This window comes from Schistocerca cancellata, chromosome 3 (assembly GCF_023864275.1).
Source record: "Schistocerca cancellata isolate TAMUIC-IGC-003103 chromosome 3, iqSchCanc2.1, whole genome shotgun sequence".
Lineage (NCBI taxonomy): Eukaryota > Metazoa > Arthropoda > Insecta > Orthoptera > Acrididae > Schistocerca > Schistocerca cancellata.
Window position 1 is genome coordinate 785,809,049 of NC_064628.1, and position 18,289 is coordinate 785,827,337.

At 48.2% G+C, this 18,289-nt stretch overlaps 1 protein-coding gene across 1 annotated transcript in view; it reads right to left on the reverse strand.

The window, feature by feature from the left end:
* The window catches only part of LOC126176565 (uncharacterized), a 469,138-nt gene that overhangs the window by 19,567 nt on the left and 431,282 nt on the right, over nucleotides 1–18,289 (reverse strand). Inside the window, exons 13-15 of the mRNA XM_049923725.1 lie at nucleotides 17,284–17,387; nucleotides 17,161–17,226; nucleotides 5,917–6,243 (exon numbers count right to left, since the gene is read on the reverse strand). Coding sequence (XP_049779682.1) covers nucleotides 5,917–6,243; nucleotides 17,161–17,226; nucleotides 17,284–17,387 — 497 coding nt within the window. The remainder of the gene's footprint in view (nucleotides 1–5,916; nucleotides 6,244–17,160; nucleotides 17,227–17,283; nucleotides 17,388–18,289) is intronic.

The following is an 18,289-nucleotide window of genomic DNA, read 5'->3' on the forward strand; positions in this document are numbered from 1 at the left end:
AGAGGAGAGCTAGGCCGGCGGAGTTCTTACGTCGATGAAAGGGAATGCGCCTGAATGTGGTGTCCCTCTTCACTCGTGTTCCCTCGTTTGATTCGTTATGGTTGATTGATGTTAGGTTTGGTGCTCAGTTAACGAAACTATTTCGACATGTGTTGACTTCCACCACTTTTTACACATCGAGCTGCAGTGAAAATTACGTATGGTCGTCGCAGTGGGTACTGTACGTAAGCAGGTGCGATCATCTAATTTATACCCTTCTCTGATAGTAAGTCGACAATACCGGCTTCGTTTGACCAGTCGCTGTGCGAGTAAGTAAGTAAAGGGAGAATCGCGTAAAAATAACCGGTAGAAAGTGACATTAGTAACAAACAGAAGGTGCTGATAGGCTGAAAAGTGGCAGTCCCTATGCCAGTTCATTGCAATTGGCGGAGTACAGATGGGAAGGGAGTAATATAGAAAAAAAACAACTATCCATATTACGATACTAGTAACAGGGCAGCAGCTGAGAGACAGGTACACCATTTGATCAGTAGTATACAGACACCCCTATGTAATGCGGAATTGACCAGTAGATGTCATGAGGCGTGGATCCGCCAGTATGAAAGGAAGCGGGTTGCGTTGTGAGTATAAAAATAGAAACAGCAGAATGGATCGGCCAGGAGAGCTCACTGATCTAGAACATATTACCTGAGAATCAGGGACATTTCATATTTTTGGAGCTGACAAACTCCACACTTGGTGATGTAATTGCGAAGTGAAAACGAGAATGAACATGAGCACTGCGAAGAGCAGTCATAAAAGATCACATGAAATTAGCGAAGGGAGTCGCTGGTGAGTTGCAGCGTGCTACCAGCAGTCCAGCTATACATTGATTGTGCTTCGGAAGTTAAAAACAATTCCGATCGAACAGGTCCTCAAAAGCGATACATTTCTAAGTGAAGCTTTTGGTGGTGTAGAGAGCAACTCCAGTGGACAGTGGACAGTGGATGGCTGGAAACACGCTACTGACAGTAGACTTTCTTCGAATGACTCTGGAACTGTCACAGCAGAATCGGGTGCCCGTTAAAAACATCTAGCAATTAATTTAGTTTCCCTTACACCTGTTATACGCGACCAGATAACTTCATTGTCATACTCAACTTCGATCTCCATAGAGACAATATTTTTCAACTGCAATGAACACTCCATCTCCTATGGTCTCTAATGTGCGTTTGCGATAAACGTTGCACGACTCACTAAATACCTCAGACCTTTCCACTTCAGGTTTCACACAGCTCTCGGTCTCAAGAATAATTCGTGTGGAAGAACTTTTCTGGCGGGCAGTAAATTCGAGAACTTTCTTATAAATGTCTTTACTCTGAACGCTGTCCTCTTGCTGCATATCGCCTGGCGATTGTTCATCAGAGCATCTCAAACTACCATCTAGCCTAGAAACACCCTCATGTGCACTCCACAAGTACTCTGCTACCCGAGTACCTGCCTCCTTTGTGTAGTGCACACCAGACCTATCAAGGGGAGTCCTACAAATCCCCACATGATAGCGCAGGGCTAGAAATCTGCAGCCAAGACCGTCACAGAGTCGCGGAAGCCTTCGGTTGGGACCTTCCACTCGACTCCAGACCAAAAGACATCTATCGACTCTGGGAACAATGCTGCAAAACTGTGAGCTCTCCTTGAATGCCGCACGCACGGCCAGTGGCCTTCACTAGCTCCGCCAGCCGCCTGTCAGAACCCTTGCTATACGTGTCGTTGGTACCGACGTGAGCAACAACTCGCAGACGACTGTACGCAGCAAGTTCGATAGCCGCAGGCAAGACCACCTCCACATCTCATCTGAGGCTCCCCCGGCAGATGCACCGAGCGCACATTGACTTTATTTGCAGTCCTGAACGCTATCTGCGTAAGATGTTCCGCAACCCACCAAACGCTGGAGCTCCCAATAACTAGCAAATCCCTCCCCCGTATGAGCCTGCTCGGACCCTGCTGAAGCAGTGGCCACTCACAGTCTGAATGGGCGAGGCCAGGCGGCCATTCTCCACGTTGGCCCTCCGCCACCAATGACACGAATTCGTTACCAACCACCATTCACCCCTCAGCGAGGGCGGATCCACCGTCGGGTACATAGCGTGGCCGACTCGCTAGGCGCTCAGCGGGCAGTGCGGCACTATGTTTTATAATTTTTTTTCAAACTGTTGCATCCTTGAGCCCCCGGTTCGCGATGTACGCTCCCCGGTTAATGACTGACGCTACAGATCACACTTTATTAATAAATATAGTACAGCGTTACATCACCAGTTAGAGTTACATTCTAAGCAAGTACACCAAGTCCTTTCATCCATACATGTATTTTTTCATCATTACTAACTTTACGACAGGAACGGGTATACAATGTAAAAGGCATATTGCTATATACATAACTAGGTCTAGACTGGGACTTAGCATCTATTCCGCAATTCCAGGTCTTGTAAGCGATGACATCTTGGCTTGGGCAAAACAAGTAGCACCTGAGATGTCCCATGTAACTGAATAGATTCTCAGTCACCGCCACACCCCGAAGCAGCAGCCTGAAGGCGATTGACCGTAGCCAACAGCGCATTCAGATGTTCGCAAATTGCGCCACCTCCTCCTGCATCCGCACACAGCATACGAACATCCTCACCATCCTAACAAGGCTAACTGAAGAAGTAAACTATAAAATCAGACAGACTCCTAGATATTCATCTTGCTACCGTTTTGACGTGTCACCAATGGACGCTGATGCGTTAATGAGCTATGTAACTGGATGTTCAGTGAGCAACTATTGCGCTAAAGACTGAATGAACTCACTCTTACAAAACACAAGATTGAACCTCTTAAACAGAAAAAGTCTCGAAATTTAATAAATATACTGCGGGGGAAACACAGAAAAAGATGAACACTCAGCTTGTCGCTCTGTCGACGCATTCGTATCACAGCCGAGAGCTGCATTCTGATTGGCTGCCTTAATAAACAAACAGACGGTTGCCTTCAAAACAAATGAGCAATTACTACGCTGCAGACTGAATGAATTTACGCTTACAAAAACGCAAGATTAAACCTCTTCAAGAGAAACACACGCACGGCATTTAGTAAATATACTACAAGGTAAACACAGAAAAAGATAAATACTTAACTTTCCGCTCTGTAGACGTATATCAGCTGAGAGCTGCAGCCTGTGTAGTGCCGGCAGTGAAGTACAGAGGCTGTAGCGCTATGAAAAGGGAGTATTTTTCGTGGTTAAGGTGTAGTCCCAGTATTTTGCTTAAGAAAATCTTAAATACGGAAGGATGTGAACCCGTTTTACAGTATTTTGTACAGATTACAGCAGATAATCGGTTCCGAGGTGAATATTATATCAGTATGGCAGTGAACCCTATGATACAGCAGCATCTGTGAGCAAGATGCGAGCGTTTCGGTTCGCAGATTGCAGTTAGAGAAGCCAGCCTCATTAGTGAGAACAGCTTATAAGGCTCTTAAGAGTAACGGCCGCCTGATTCTCTGCCCCGATATTTACTTTGTTAGTAATTCCAGGAATATGCTCGGTGGACTGGAAATTAGTAAGGGCTGGGTCTTTTACTGGTTAAAGAAATGTAATGCAATGGAAGTAGGAAGGATGTTTGAAACTGATGCCAAATCGAAGAAGTTAATAAAAGATCGCATATTATAAAGGTGGAAAAATGAACGTGACACCTTAGACAGAAGCAGGAGAACATACGAATTACTCCCTAACACCAGGGAGAGACTAAAAATGACACTCGTTAACCAGTCGAGTGGACTGATACATTACCTGACTGGCCCATATGCCACGTATCTATAAAAAATCAAAAGACAGATGAACTATAGCTGCGCCCACGGCAGTGTAGGCACGCCAGAACACATTGTGGGACTTAACTCTACGAAGATGCGGCGGGGGATGGCCGTCAGGCGTTAATAATGTTAGATCTCAAAGCAACAATAAGGAACGAGTCGACCTGGCGCATCTTGGACAATACTGCAGCCGCAGTACTCAGGAAGGCCATGGAAGACTTCATGAAGCATTCAACTACACGTCACCAAGCTGCCATCCCGAATAGACGACATTCCTCTACACAGCGAGTAGTTCGCCTTCCGTAATGTTCGCACATGCATTGACAATGCGCTGACGCATGTTGTCAGGCATTGTCGGTGGATCACGATAGCAACTATCCTTCAACTTTCCCCAAAGAAAGAAATCCGGGGACGTCAGATCCGGTGAACGTGCAGGCCATGGTATGGTGCTTCGACGGCCAATACACCTGTCATTAAATATGCTATTCAATACCGCTTCAACCGCATGCGATCTATGTGCCAGACATCCATCAAGTTGGAAGTACATCGCCATTCTGTCATGCAGTGAAACATCGTGGAATGACATCAGTAGAACATTACGTAGGAAATCAGCATACATTGCACCATTTACATTGCCATCGATAAAATGAGAGCCAATTACCCTTCCTCCCATAATGCCGCACCATACATTAACCCGCCAAGGTCGCTGATGTTCCACTTGTCGCAGCCATCGTGGATTTTCCGTTGCCCATTAGTGCATATTATGCCGGTTTACGTTACCGCTGTTGGTGAATGACGCTTCGTCGCTAAATAGAACGCGTGCAAAAAATCTTTCATCGTCCCGTAATTTTTTTATGCCCAGTTGCAGGACTGTACACGACGTTCAAAGTCGTCGCCATGCATTTCCTGGTGCATAGAAATATGGTACGGGTGCAATCGATGTTGATGTAGCATTCTCAACACCGACGTTTTAGAGATTCCCGATTCTCGCGCAATTTGTCTGCTACTGAAGTGCGGATTAGCCACGACAGCAGCTAAAACACCTACTTGGGCATCATCGTTTGTTGCAGGTCATGGTTGGCGTTTAACATGTGACTGAATACTTCTTGTTTCCTTAAATAACGTAACTATTCGGCGAACGGTCCGGACACTTGGATGATGTCGTCCAGGATACCGAGCAGCATACATAGCACACGCCCGTTGAGCAATGTGATCAGAACAGCCATACATCAACACGATATCGACCTTTTCCGCAATTGGTAAACTGTCCATTTTAACACGAATAATGTATCACGAAGCAAATACCGTCCGCACTGGCGGATTGTTACGTGATACCTCGTACTTATACGTTTGTGACTATTACAGCGCCATCTATCACAAAGCGACAAAAATGGTCCAACTAAAACATTCATATTTATTTACGTACTACACGAATATGTAATAAAGAATGGGGATTCCTATTTTTTAAAAACGCTGTTGATATCCGTTTGATCCATGGCAGCGCCATCTAGCGGGCCAACCATAGCGCCATCTGGTTTCCCCCTTCACACTAGACGAGTTTCGTTCTTTGTAGTTTTTTCGTTTGATGCTTATTTCGTGAGATATTTGGCCCGGTCACTACGAAAAATGGCTCTGAGCACTATGGGACTTAACTTCTAAGGTCATCAGTCCCCTAGAACTTAGTACTTAAACCTAACTAACCTACGGACATTACACACATTCATGCCCGAGGCAGGATTCGAACCTGCGACCGTAGCGGTAGCACGGTTCCAGACTGTAGCGTCTAGAACCGTTCGGCCACCTCGGCCGGCCTGGTCACTATCAATGGACCACCCTGTATAACTTTATTAATAGCCAAGAAGATTTTTCAGATAATAGGCTGTAATTCTGAAGGAAAAAATAATAAATCACTACATTCGCTGGTCTCAGTTGCTTGGCGAGAATGGGCATTCATTCCTTCCTCGATAGGTCCCCAGCAGAGCTGATCTGTGGTAAAGGTGAAGGTGGCCACCCCCATATTAATGTCCACTAGTATGTTTCCGGATACTTGAGATCATACAGTGGATAACCACGAGCAAGAGAAGTACGCACCAGAGGGCGGCGCTGATGCAGGCGTTGAGCTCGGGGCACTTGTGCGGGCACTCGACGAGGGGCGGCGCGGGCAGTCCGGCCGAGTCGTTGGCCGGCGCGGGGGCGGCGTCGAGCAGGCGCAGCGAGGCGCGCGGCCGGGAGATCTCCAGCCAGCTGAGCGAGGCGGCGCCCGCCTCCCGCGACACGAACTCCACCAGGAAGGAGGCCGGCCGCGGCGGCGACAGGTACACCTGCTGCGCCGCCGGCTCGCCGAACCACTCCTCGGAGAACACGTGCACCGCGTACTGGCGCGCGTTGGGCGACGCGGGGCACACCACGCGCAGCAGCCTGCGCCAAGGAACCCCGCGTTGCGGAAACTGTCAACACCAAGGCTTAAGGATGAAGATATATCTGTTGAAAGCTGTCTGCTATAGACATCTTTCGTACTGTTGTGACAGCTGATGTAGTGCATCTTTGGTTGGATGATATAACTAAACGCCATACCAGTCTCGCTTTGGTTAGAGGGGGATATGGGAAACCGACTACCTAGGCCGCAAGAAGAATATCTCGCCGTATAATGATCTCTGGCGAATCAGTGCTGTCAATGCATACTTTGCCACGTCCCTGGAAAGGCGGAAGGCTGAATAACCTGATACCAAATAGCAGTACCTGTGTTATTAAGAAGTTCGATACCATATTCCTTCAGACATGACTGCACGTTCGAAGGAGCAGGCACTGCAGCGATTTCAGCCGTCAAGAAATACAGGAAATGTATTCACAATTGTGAAAATGAACCACTAACGGCTGTATCATGGAATGACAACAATGAAAGTTAGTGCTGTGCCAGTACTCGCACCCGGATTTCCTGATATACGCTAGCGGTTGCTTTAACCGCTTTATTTTTTTTATAGATTTATTTTTGGTTCTTTACAAAGAAAGATCCTACAACTGCCGTAGCCGTGCGTCCGAGTCGTCTTCTCGTCTGTTGGGAGGGGTTCCCCCCTATTCCGTCCGTAGAGGATCAATATGCTCCAGGATTCTTCTTCATTTTCAGCGTCTCATACCCGAAACACCCCAGTGAGCAGGAGGATCCGCAAATAATGAACCTAAATAATTTGCGAAACGAGTTCTGTACTTCGGGTGGCGGCTGAAAGCTGCATGTGTCCTCATCAATAGGGACCAAAAGTCGAGTGTGTCTTTGGGCGCATCGCAAAATATGTAGTAAACGGCCATGCATTTTAGCCAGTTAACGACGTTCGTTCTGGTTGATGGAAAATAGACGCTGTCGGGGCGCAATACTTCATCAGGGGAGATAGACTCCGGCAATCGCCACAAGAGTAACGCCAGCGTGCGCTGCGTCAGTAGCCAGCACTCGCTGGTCGCGGCACACGTCAGACGGTGTGCGTCCGAGTCAGCGACTGAGCATGTCGGACACAAGGGGTCGTCCGTCAGATATATGGAATGTAGCCTCTGACGAGTAGCGAACTTCCCATTCACAACCACGTACCACAATGAACGCACCGTCGTAGGGAGAAAAGGCGTGTGTACCGCTCGCCACACCGTGTTCCAGGCAACTTCAGGATGTCTGTGGGTGACCGTATTTACAGGTTGCTGCTGTTGATAGAGGCGATAATAGTCTTTTGTGCTGGGCTTCCGTGTCGTCGGAAGTTCTGACCGTAAGTAGCTGAAGTCAATCAAGAACTCTCTGATGTGGGCGAGTGCCGGTGAAATGTGTCCTACAGAAACCGGGGGATGCAGAGAGTGTGGTGCCACTTCCGCTATCAGGGTGCCCGTCAGAGTGGCGTGGGCAGAGGTCCACTTGCGACGCATAGTGTTGAGATAAAGCGATCGCGCACGGTTATATACATGAATTAAACCGATACCGCCCGCCCGCTGCGGCAGCGTCAGGGTGGTGTATCGGACTTTAAAAACCAGACCGGTGCTTACGAAATGTCCATATGCTGCTTGAAATCTGTCGGCCATCGTAACCGTCAAGGGAAGGATATGCGCAAAATAGTTCAGTTTTGAGACAAGATAGGTGTTGACATAACGTGTTCTGAGAAGCATATCCAAGCGACGCAGTTTGTTGTCCTGCAGCAGAGCACGTGTCTGGTGTAGGAGCCGGCGGTACGTAGCCGCCGCCGTGCGGCGGACATTGCTAGAGAATTGCACTCCTAAACACTTGAGTACGGGCACCTTGTCAAAGGGCACCGCCGTTGTGTGGGAAAGCCCCCCTCCGACATCCATGTATTTTGTCTTCTTCACGTTGATGACGCTCCCAGCGACCTCCCCGTACTGGCGTAGCCACTGTAGCGCCATATGCATTTCATCCTCTGACCTGGCCAGGAACACCACGTCGTCGGCGAATGCACCACAACGAAAGGTCTCGTCCCGCAAGGAGATACCAGTTAATCGCTGTCGTAGACCATGTAATGCTGGTTCAAGCGCTGCAGCAAATAATATACCCGACAGGGGGCACCCTTGTCGCACTGACCGTCCAACAACAATGTGACCAGACTGATAACCGTTGACCATCATGCGGGAGCGCGCTCCGTGGACCAGTCGAAGGACCACCTGTGCATACTCCGGAGAGAGGCCCATGCGTTGCAAAACTGCGCGTAAGAAGCCGTGGTCGACGCGGTCGAATGCGTGGTCAAAATCTACGGCGACAAGGGCGCCTCGTATTTTGCAGGCCGCCGTCAAAGCAATTACGTCGCGGTATGCTCCTAACGCCGTATGAATGTTGCTGACACCACCTAAACATGTTTGATCGGTGTGGATGGCTTTCCCGATAGCGGTGTGGAGACGCGCGCAGAGGATACGGGCGAAGATCTTGTAGTCGTTGTTGAGGAGTGTGATGGGGCGGAAGTACTGCCACCTACAACCACCATTCGGTTTCGGTACTGGGATCAAGATGTCTTCTGTGAATTCTGTGGGAACAGTGAAATCAGGGCGGATCAGGTCTTGAAACATTTGGAGCCACTTGTCACCCATAAGGTGGTAAAAAGTGCGGTAGAATTCCAGGGGTAAACCGTCCGGTCCAGGCGACTTGTTCGGTGCTCCACGTGCCAAGGCCGATGTCAGCTCGTCGGGTGAAATGGGCAACAGCAGACTATCATCGGGTGCCACGTCCCGAGGGGCGGGAAAATCGTGCAGCAGCTCGTCATAATCACGTACATTTCGCGGATCTTCTATGTACAAGGTCCCATAGTGTCTGGCGAACGTGTGCGCGATGTCCGTTTGTGTCACTGCGCGACCGCCGCCCTCCGTGTTTACCGCCGTAATGAGCTGACGTTTGCGGTGGCGCCTCTCGCGCACAATGTGATACACTGACGCTGTTTCGTTGGGGATATAGTCTTGCACTCGCGCACGGATGCGGACACCTTCGAGCTGCTCGGTCCTGATGCGAAGTAGACGAGCTTTGATGCGTTGTACGGACATCTGAAGTTCGGGAGACGGCGGTTGCGTCGCCAGCTCGCGTAACGCTGTATAGTAAAATTCCAATGTGGCCCTTTGCCAGTTCGATCTGTCACGCCCGTAGGCCATCAAGGTATTTCGGAGTGCAGGTTTGACACATCCCAGCCACCACAGCAACGTGGAAGCATACAGGGGCAGGCGCCTGATACATCGACGCCACGTGTCAGTGACTGCTCGCCGACACGCTTCCTCGCGAAGGAGGGAGACGTTCAGCGTCCACGGACCCCTGCTGCGTCTTGTGAGTTGTCGGGGTAAGGTGACAGTGCAGATGTACGCGAGATGGTCCGTGAAGGCCGTCGGCCAGAGTTCCGCATCACGGGTTGCTGTGCGGAGGACACGCGAGACGTATATCCGGTCCAGACGACTGGCAGAATGGCTGATAAAGTGCGTATATCCACTCTGGGTCCCATGATGTAAGAGCCATGTGTCGTGGAGCGCGAGGTCACGTATCAATGCTTGTAGAGCCGGGCAAGGGACGTAATGCTGTATCTGGTCCTCGGGCCGCAGAACACTGTTAAAATCGCCGCCCACTATGTAATGGTCCATATTTCCTTGCAAAAGTGGGGCTACCTCCTCCGAATAGAAGACATGCCTGTCACCACGGTGCGAATTACCGGAGGGAGCGTAGACGTTAATGAGGCGGACTGCGCCAAGTGTGAGTGCGATGCCCCGCCCGTTCGGCAAGTACGTCGCGTCCGTCGCGTCTATGCCATCTCGGAGAAGGATGGCCGTTCCTCCTGCACCATCACCTAAGGGTAGGCTGTAGGTGGTGTAGCCATATAGGTCTAAACGCAGCTCGGGACGGACCTCCTGGAGAAGGGCAATGTCCAAGTCTGCCGCTCTGATCATGTCGTGTAACATGCGAGTCTTGACAGTGGAGTGGACACCATTTACATTGACTGTTCCCACACGGTATGACTGAGATATATCAAGTGGCGGAGGCAGTGTGCCGGTGCAAGCCCACAGTGATCTCACGCACCACACAGCCATCCATCTGCATGCTGTGCATTACTGTGCCGTATGAGTCCCTGACTGGCAGAGCCCTCCGGGCTCAATGTCAGCCATGGGCCCTGGCGGAGATATCAATGTTTGCTGTGCATCATCTGCCTCCATATCGTCTGCCCAATCACCAAGAGACGATTGTGATGTCATTGGGGGCTGGTCGGTTTCACAGGATCCCACATTGTGGGAGTCGACGCAATGCGCCTCGTTTTCTGGGCCACCAGATTTAGGAGAGTGTTCCTTGTCTTCAGGCACCTTCTGGTGAATGACGCCACTGGAGGCCGTTGCAATTGTGGACGAGTCAACGAAGTCGATGTCTTCCGCCGGCTTCACATCCCTGTCCTGTTCTTCAGCTGACAATCGCCTCTTCTTGTGTCGCTTGGGTGATTTTTGCTTTCGGGTCCGAGATTCGACATCCACTGGAGGGCGGGGATCGACACAGTCTCGGTCGCTAGGAACCCCTGTGTCCGATTCCGACAGTGACGGTGGCTGGGTGCCCACGACGCTGCGGTGGGCAGAGGCTGTAGGAACCTCTGCACCGTTGGGCTGCGGCGTCGTCGACGGCGCTGACTCTCCAACGGAGCTGGCAGCGGCTTGAGGAGGTAGCAGGTTTTGATCATCCATCACATCATGTCGTGCCGCCTCCACGTATGTTAGCGGGAGAGAGGTCACAGTGGATCGTTGGGGAAGTTCATTGCGGGGCACCTGAACGAGGCGGCGCTGCAGACACTCAGTTCTTACATGGCCTTCCTGGCCGCAGCCCGAGCAGGTCCTCGGTTGTCCATCATATATAACAATTGCTCGGCAGCCACCAACGAAAACATATGATGGAACGTGCTTCTTAAGTTCTATGCGCACTTGTCGTACCCCGTTAAGGACAGGGTACGTTTCGAATGTGTTCCATTTCTCCTCTGTGTGGCTCAGAACTGTGCCGTATGGCCGCAGCGCATCAACGACTAGTTTGGCAGGAACTTCGAACGGTAGTTCAAAGATGCGCACGGTACGCACCCCCAGACCAGCATGGTCAGCTCCTACCACGCTCACGTTACGGTCTGCGTGACAGAAGTGAAAGCCGTTTGCAGATCGTTGGAGTAATCTGTCGCAGGCCGCTTCGTCAATCAGTTTGAGGTACACTGTGCTGGTTACAATAGAGAGATGAACTCCTATCAGTTCTTGTGGTTCCATGTGCATGATGTCTCGTAGAAACCGTTCAATTTCATGGGCCTCCGGTCTCGTGTACGATGCGTTGAACGTTAGTTTGATTGTAGCTTTTCAATATGAGAACGCCATGTCGGGTCGGTACAGGTACTATACGGCAATACAACGACGCGACCGCGCGCTAGGGGGTAAACAACAACACCTGCGGAGCACTGCCCGGCGCGCCGAGCCCGTCCGCACGGTATCACGGCTGAAAGCCGACTGTTCGGCTATCCGTGCACAAATCATGGCCAGACTTCCATATGTCGACGTCCATGTGTCACAACCAGCACGCGTACGTTACATGTATTCCCGTCCAGATAGGACACTTTTATTGACAGTCGAGTGCCTGATACTGGAGAATAAATGCGAGATGGCACTTCCTGTGTTATTAATGGAACCTGTACGTCATGAGGGCCCAAAGAACGGAAATATTTTTAATTTAATTACATTATGTGCTTCTTCTAAAAGTATATACTTTATGAATAGAACCTCAGCTTTTCGAGTTTAAACGCCGTCTTGAAGCAGATGCCGCACGTGAATACCTAGCTGTCACACTGTTGTCAAACACAAACCATGCATACAATGTCTTGTTATTTAATTTTGGTGATGCTATTTCCATAATAAATCATTTGTATAATATCCCTGAAGAACATGTCGACGGTACTATGAGCAGCGATTTGCTGAAGTCGATCTCTTTGTTGCTACATGTAGTCTACTTCAATTTACTTATGTTTTTCGCGTATGTTCGTGTTGTAAACTTGTTGCTGAGACTGCGTATTTCAAACATTTTTACATCGTAAAATGCCATAAACGAAGTTCAGTTGTAATCGTAAATTCTACGGCAGTCTACACAAGCATATTGTTGGACATCGTAAAAAAAATGAAGCAAATGTCACGCCGCAGCTAAGTGAGTTTCGGCCTAAAAATTCGCCTTTCAGTGCTTAAAAACGCACGTTGAAACATCTTACGGAAAATGAACAAGATGTTGGTGTTCTAAATAGTGAAAACAGCGGTTACATTTTAATTGGTACGTGCAGGATTTCAGAACTATTTTTGTCTGTTGCTAAATGCAAATATTGTGCTAGTGAAAAATCCCTTACCATTAGTGAGGACGTAAGCAAGAGAAGAGGCCTATCCATCAAAACTGTAGTGGAATGTCAAGTGTATAAAGTAACGAAATGTATAATGACATCTCCTGTGACATGTACAAAACATAGTGAAGTGAATATTGCATATTCCATGACGTGTACTGGGGAGGGAAGAAATGGAGCCGAGATATTCTGTGCTGTGATGAGATCCACCACCCGTCAAATCTGAGAGGTGTTATAAACGTTTGCATAATGCCCTAACAGAAGCCAGTGAAGCATCGTTGCAGCGGGCAGTGAAGGAAACTGTAGATATTTGTCAGTTAACTGATATTATTTCTGCATTGGACTGTTACTGGCAGAAGAGAGGGCATACATGGCTCTGTGTAGTTGTCACCACTGTAGATACTGGAAAGGTGTTCGGCTATGAATGTCTGACAAAACACTGCAAGGTGTGCCAATAACGTAAATGAACCCAAATGTGACAAAAACCTCGAAGGTATCAGTGATAGTAGGAAAAGCAAGGGGGCAGTCACTACTTACAACAGGTCAATTGCTAGACGTTTTGTGCGCTACATTCACTACCTTGGTGGTGATGACTCTACCAAAGTTTCAACAGAGTTGTGTTTGCTAAACCCTACGGTAAAACTGAAATTTAAAAACTAGAATTTATGGGACAGGACCAAAGCAAATGTTATCATTGAAAAGAAAATGACATGCAAATCTTAAGCTTCAATAATAATACAGTGTTACCAACACAGTGAACCACATTTTTCAACAATATATTAAATGTATTCGCAATTGTGAATATGCACAACGGTCAGCTGTATAATAGAATGATGACAGTGAAAATTAGTAGCAGACAGGGACTCGTATTCTGATATCCCGCTTATCGCTAGCGGTCGGCTTATCACACAACTGGCCATTAAAATTGCTACACTACGAAGATGACGTGCTACAGACGCGACATTTAACCGACAGGAAGAAGATGCTGTGATATGCAAACGATTTGCTTTTCAGAGCATTCACACAAGGTTGGCGCCGGTGGCGACACCTACAACGTGCTGACATGAGGAAAGTTTCCAACCGATTTCTCATACACAAACAGCAGTTGACCGGCGTTGCCTGGGGAAACGTTGTTGTGATGCCTCGTGTAAGGAGGAGAAATGCGTACCATCACGTTTCCGACTTTGATAAATGTCGGATTGTAGCCTATCGCGATTGCGGTTTATCGTATCGCGAAATTGCCGCTCGCGTTGGTCGAGATCCAATGACTGTTAGCAGAATATGGAAGCGGTGGGTTCAGGAGGGTAATACGGAACGCCGTGCTGGATCCCAACGGCCTCCTAATACTAGCATTCGAGATGACAGGCATCTTAACCGCATGGCTGTAACGGATCGTGCAGCCACGTCTCGATCCCTGAGTCAACAGACGGGGACGTTTGCAAGGCAACAACCATCTGCACGAACAGTTGTACGCCGTTTACAGCAGCATTTACTTTCAGTTCGGAGGCCATGGCTTCGGTTACCATTGACGCTGCATCACAGACAGGAGCGCCTGCGATGGTGTGCTCAACGACGAACCTGGGTACACGAACGGCAAAACGTCATTTTCTCGGACAAATCCAGGTTCTGTTTACAGCATCATGGTGGTCGCATCCGTGTTTGGCGACATCGCGGTGAACGCACATTGGAAGCGTGTATTCGTCATCGCCATACTGGCGTATCACCGGGCGTGATGGTATGAGGTCCCAATGGTTACACGTCTCGCTCACCTCTTGTTCGCATTGACGTCACTTTGAACAGTGGACGTTGCGTTTCAGATGTGTTACGACCCGTGGCCCTACCCTTCATTCGATCCCTCCGAAACCCTACATTTCAGCAGGATAATGCACGACCGCATGTTACAGTTCCTGTATGGGCCTTCCTGGATACAGAAAATGTTCGACTGCTGCCCTGGCCAGGACATTCTCCAGGTCTCTCACCAATTGAAAAAGTCTGGTCGATAGTGGCCGAGCAACTGGATCGTCACAAGACGTCAGTCACTACTCTTAATGAACCGTGGTATCGTGTTGAAGCTGCATGGGCAGCTGTACCTGTACACGCCAACCAAGCTCTGACTCAATGCCCAGGCGTATCAAGGCCGTTATTACGGCCAGAGGTGGTTGTTCTGGGTACTGATTTCGCAGGATCTATGCACCCAAATTGCGTGAAAATGTAATCACATGTAAGTTCTAGTATAATATATCTGTTCAATTAATACCCGTTTATCATCTGCATTTCTCCTTGGTGTAGCAATTTTAATGTCCAGTTGTGTACTTTTGCTACCCGAACATGACTGATGGCCACACCCAAACGTCCATATATCGTCAACCATGTGTCTCCATCCTGTACTCGTTCATCCATTATGTATATCCCCGTAAGAGGGGAGATATTTTACTTGAAAGTCTCTTACCCGGTGTCGACAGATAAACATCATATTGCAGTGCCTGTGTCATTCACAAATATGACGCAAATTCCTTCACACATGCACTCTTAGCGTAAATAAAGCATTAGAAAATTCAGCACATCGTTTGTAAACTTTATGTTATAGTAATAATGAGAAATGCAGTTTTTAAATCTCATTATACGAGCAAGTTCCTGAAATTTGGCTAGTACATTATCGGAAACTTATAACAGTAGGTTATAGGCAAAGTCGCCATTTCCTTTCTATCAGTTTGCTACAGACGAACCATAACGAAAGCTGGTCCATGACTGTAGGAAAACGAAGGTTACTTCACGTACAGGTTGTATTTATTTATTTCATTAACAGCACAGAGTAGCCCACCGCCTTGAAATGTAAAATGGGTCGGATGCTTCTGAATCTAATAGCAAAGACTTTTCATTGTTAGAGTCTTATTGGTATACAGCTGTTAATGATTTTGGCCGGCCGCGGTGGCCGTGCGGTTCTAGGCGCTTCAGTCCGGCGCCGCGCTGCTGCTACGGTCGCAGGTTCAAATCCTGCCTCGGGCATGGGTGTGTGTGATGTCCTTAGGTTAGTTAGGTTTAAGTAGTTCTAAGTTCTAGGGGACTGATGACCACAGCAGTTGAGTCCCATAGTGCTCAGAGCCATTTTTGTTAATGATTTTCTTAAATAATATAAAGAACATAATATATAAAGATTTCTCTGACATTACAGTGAGTTGAATGCTTAACAATTGTTAAAATGGTTTCATATAATTTATTACTACGTAGTTGATGACAATATAATTTATACAATGCAAATGTCAAAGAAAAATGAAAAAAAAATGTAACGCAATGAGCGCGGTTAAGAATAATTTTTGATATATAGAGGGAAGTGATATGCTGTATTTGGATGCACGTTGGTTAGTAATGGCCTGTTTCTATTTCAGATGAGAAGGTCTCGGTACAACCTTGAGCTATTCGCATCTGAAATGGTTTGCGCTAATGTATGTTTGCACAAATTATACAGATGAGGTGCTGATTCAGCACTTCATACATAGAATACACGAATTTTAGCTTCACATGAGAAATACACTTACGTTTGTAACTTGTTTAGTTGAAATAGAATATAGTTCGTTACTACTTGACTGCATTATTCCTTAAATAACTTAATAAAATGGTTCAAATGGCTCTGAGCACTATGGGACTTAACATCTGTGGTCATCAGTCCCCTAGAACTTAGAACTACTTAAACCTAACTAACTTAAGGACATCACACACATCCATGCCCGAGGCAGGATTCGAACCTGCGACCGTAGCAGTCGCGCGGTTCCGGACTGCGCGCCCAGAACCGCTAGACCACCGCGGGCGAAATAACTTACTACATTTCTGATGTATGAAATTCATTGGTTATAGCTTTGAATAGAGAAGAGAATATACTTCTGTCTGTACACAAAAATACGAGCAATACATTACTGTTTGTGTGCAGTATACTTTAAACACTATGCAGGATACCATCGGGGAGGAGCAGCCTCGGAATAAAAGTTCTTCGAGCCTACTGCTCCAAAGCAAAAATGTTGCAACAGACTTGGGAAGGGATTGTAGAGAGCGTCTTAAGGAACAAATTAAGAACAAGAACCGTGTCCGCAGGCGGAACATACCGCGATGTTCTTTGTTACTCAATGATCACAATTGATTTTCACGATCTCCAGTGGAGAAATAAAGCTAGTTGCTGCGTATAAAGGCCTTGTCTTCTATTAATGCGATGCTTCCTTGAATTGGTGGATGGTAGTTTGACATCCATCAGTAGTTTATTTTTCTCTCGTAACCGGAAAATATAAGACTTTTTGAGGGTTCCAGGAGAAAAATAATTTGCGGACGGAAACTCGTGTCCAAAGCCGTCATCCACAGAGGCAAGAGAGCATCACACTCATGGGAGACAAATCCTTTCTATGTAGCCGTTACCTCCATCTTCTCCACTGGCGATCGTGGCAATCAATTGCGACTGCTGAATAACAAACAACAATGCGAGACGTTCCGCCTACACTGTGCTACAGACCTGGCGGGCCGTCCGGTGTAGAGCAGCAGCCTGTTGCGGGTGTGGCAGCGGGCGCTCTCGGGCGCGCTCGCCGTGGCGGTGGCGCCGGGGACGGCGGGGACAGCGGGGGCGGCGGGGGCGGACGGCTCCAGCGGCAGGAAGCTGCCCCACGTCAGCAGGAACAGCGACCGGTTCTCGTGCGCCTCCACCAGCCACGGCAAGCCCTCGCACCGCCCGTCCAGCGTCACCTGCGAAACACCAAGCTACGTGTGTCCAGCCGCACTAACACATGCGTTGATTATGGACAATTCGAGGGGAAGTGATAAAGTTTTAGTTAACACCTCGAATTAAGAAGTTACTCTAGCGGCGTGCTACTATACTGTGGACTGAGGGTTTCAGTTTCTAACAGGACTGCAGATATATATGCACAAAGGTCAAATTAAATGACAATTTTTTTTCGAGGTGATAATTAAACTTATATGACTTTCCTCGTAACACTTCGCACTGAGGAACGTACACTACTGGACATTAAAATTGCTACACCAAGAAGAAAGGCAGACGATAAACGGGTATTCATTGGACAAATATATTATACTAGAACTGACATGTGGTAACACTTTCACGCAATTTGAGTGCTTAGATCCTGAGAAACCATAACCCAGAACAACCACCTCTGGCCGTAATAACGGCCTTGATACGCCTGGGCATTGAGCCAAACAGAGCTTGGATGGCGTGTACAGGTACAGCTGCCAATGCAGCTTCAACACGATACCACAGTTCATCAAGAGTAGGGACTGGCGTATTGTGACGAGCCAGTTGCTCGGCCACCATTGACCAGACGTTTTCATTTGGTGAGAGATCTGGAGAATATGCTGGCCAGGGCAGCAGTCGAACGTTTTCTGTATCCAGAAAGGCCCGTACAGGACCTGCAACATGCGGTCGTGCATTATCCTCCTGAAATGTAAGGTTTCGCTGAGATCGAATGAAGGGTAGAGCCACGGGTCGCAACACATCTGAAATGTAACGTCCACTGTTCAAAGTGCCTTCAATGCGAACAAGAGGTGACCGAGACGACGCTCCAATGGCACCCCATACTATCACGCCGGGTGATACGCCAGTAGTTTTGCCATTCGTGCACCCGGGTTCGTCG